At 46.5% G+C, this 2665-nt stretch overlaps 1 protein-coding gene across 1 annotated transcript; it reads right to left on the bottom strand.

Annotated features, from left to right (window-relative positions):
- Positions 1 to 414: 414 nt before the first annotated feature.
- On the bottom strand, positions 415 to 1987 carry LOC147619490 (uncharacterized). Its single transcript, XM_086773542.1, has 2 exons — positions 1065 to 1987; positions 415 to 931 (listed from the first exon to the last, which is right to left on the bottom strand). Exons 1-2 carry the CDS (start codon positions 1949 to 1951, stop codon positions 616 to 618), a joined length of 1203 nt encoding a protein of 400 aa, XP_086629668.1. The 5' UTR covers positions 1952 to 1987; the 3' UTR covers positions 415 to 615.
- Between the last annotated feature and the right edge of the window lie 678 nt (positions 1988 to 2665).

Here is a 2665-nt window from a genome sequence, read left to right as displayed (position 1 = left end):
TGCACTGCTTTTTTTTCTTTAAATATTACTATAAGGTTTTTCTCAAAAAAAAATAGTTCTATTGCGTTACCCTACGAGTTTGTATAGAATTTAACAATTACTGTGACAATGCACAATGCTCATAACTGCATTTAACGACAAATTAGTCTCCAACATCCGGTAGCTACCAGTGCCCACATAACCTAGTTTGTACTGCAATTTTGTAGTTGAAATTAAAAAATCTTAATTGGAATAAAATTGTTATTAATCTCGAGATTTGCACGATACGATTTCTACAGATTTTCTTCAAATATTCCCTTTAAACACAGATTTTCTTCAAATATTCCCTTTAATGTTTAGGGTCTGAAAAAGAATATTTTAAGCACTTGTACCCCACCAAAAATTATTACCATAGAAGGCGAGGAACGCAACGGAAATTCTGATGATAAAATCATTAATTTTGATGATTAACCATTACGGACCAGTGATAGAATAGACAGGCGTGTTCAATGGCAATCCACAAAACATCCGCTGGACGAGCAAAGCTGAGTCGGAGACAACGTATAGCCTGTCTTACGAAGGAGGCGGCTAAAAAGGCTGAAGGCATCAAATACAAGCGGCCTAGATGCATGCAGATCATACGGCGAGGTTTGCATGCTCAAAGACGAGGGCTTGTTGGCCGGCCACCTCGGGGCTATCAAGGGCTGCATTGAACTGCTGACGCACTTGGAGAGGTGTGAAATCGAAGTTCTGGACTGTGTAGGAGTTGAGAAGGGACGCAGCGCCTTGACGAGCAAGGGCACTGTACTCGTCCTGGTTGGGGTTGACGAGAGCCTGCATGAGGGTCATCTGCCCACCGAAAACTGAAGGAGCCCGCCCTCCGAATATTCTTGCAAGAGTGCCCAGTGCAGACAGCACACTCGGGAACTTGCTGCCGTTGCTACTCCAGAACCTGCACACCATATTCAGCCCATTGAAATTCGGAACTACAGCACCGTCCAATTCCAAACAGAACTACAAGCAATCTCAAAAAAGACTATCATACACTCACACAACTACAAGCTTTATAACCTCCCCACCCTTACCCGCAAGAGCCCCTGCCGCCTCCGCCGTAACCTCCAGACGGCGGAGTCGTAATTACTGGCGTCGGTGTTGACAAGGGAGACCCTATGACAGGAGACGATGATGGAGACCCAATCACCGGCGTCGAAATGGGTGACCCGATCACCGGTGACGAAGTAGGCGACCCGATGGCGGGCGACACGGTGGGAGACCCAAGCGGACTTGCGACAACGGGAGACGAACCAGAACTCGGACTGCTTCCATACGTAGGAGCTAGCGGCGGCGTCTCCACAAATGGTGAACTGCCAGAAGATGGCGGCGTATAAGATGACGGGGGACCTTCCGTCACCGGCGAGGAGCCGGATGACGGTGGGGACTCTACAATAGGTGAGCTGCCGGAGGACGGCGGAGTGTAAGAAGACGACGGGCCCTCTACTAGGGGAGATGAGCCAGATGACGGTGGAGTGTATGACGGAGGGCTTTCAACGACCGGAGAGCTGCCGGATGATGGAGGACTAAAAGACGATGACGGACCTTCGGAGATCGGAGATGAACCGGATGATGGCGGACTGAAAGACGATGATGGGCCTTCTGAACCAGATGATGACGGAGGGGAGTATGATGACGAAGGGGGGGACTCTACGACGGGAGAAGAGCCAGAAGACGGAGGGGTATAGCTTGACGGGGGAGATTCGACGACTGGAGAAGAGCCCGATGACGGAGAGCTGCCGCCAGAAGACGACGGAGGAGAGTAGCTGGGAGTCGTCGATGGAGTTGAAACAGGAGAAGACCCGGAAGAGGGCGACGGAGACTTGTAGTAGCCAAGGTGGCGGGCCGTGTTTCTAGCCGAAGCCCATTGGAAGTCGACAGTGAAAGCAATGAAGAGAACAAAAAACAACCGGGAATCCATGGCCGAGAGCGACTCCGTTACTAATGGACGACGGACTCGAGCTGGTGAGATCTTATTCCGTCGGCTGCTATATAGCTACCAGACTAAATATCCGCCGATGCCACGCGGCGATCCGTGATTGATCTCGCTTGACATCAATTTATTTATTTTTTTGCCAGCCTGCATCAAATTATGTCTCTATTTTTAACGCAATTATCATTTTTCCTTTTTTCCCGAGTTCCTAGATGTTCGTACTGTATATTATAATAATTTTATTATTATATATATCATTAAATGGTCCCGGGCATTTCGGACATTAGATCCCGGCTAATGAGGCAGCTCCCCACGAAACAGCATTTAATCTCACGTGCTTGAGAGAACAATTTTGAATTTGTAAAATCCTCAGATATGAATGCTAAAAATCCCACATGATTTTGGATATTATTTCAAAATTTGTAGGATTATATTAAAAGTAGGAAAAGGGGTTTTGAAAATTTGAGAAGTATGTACGATATATAGATGTTTGATATTTTCTTGGAATTTTCTAATTTTCCAATTCTTTTAACACATCAGTGTCTCCCTCTTTAATGGGTTCTTGCGGTGAAAGGAGGGTGGTAGCTCGATGATGGTATTAGGTGTCTCTGATTTAATATAATCCCTCATGCCTTTTTTTTTTTAAGATGATGGTAGTAGGTGTAGTCCATCTATGACTCATCATCTTTCTTTTATTGAGGT

The sequence above is a fragment of the Cibotium barometz genome, chromosome 33 (genome assembly GCF_041138505.1).
Source record: "Cibotium barometz isolate CiBa-2024 chromosome 33, ASM4113850v1, whole genome shotgun sequence".
Classification (NCBI taxonomy): domain Eukaryota; kingdom Viridiplantae; phylum Streptophyta; class Polypodiopsida; order Cyatheales; family Cibotiaceae; genus Cibotium; species Cibotium barometz.
This window is presented reverse-complemented; position numbering and strand designations above follow the sequence as displayed.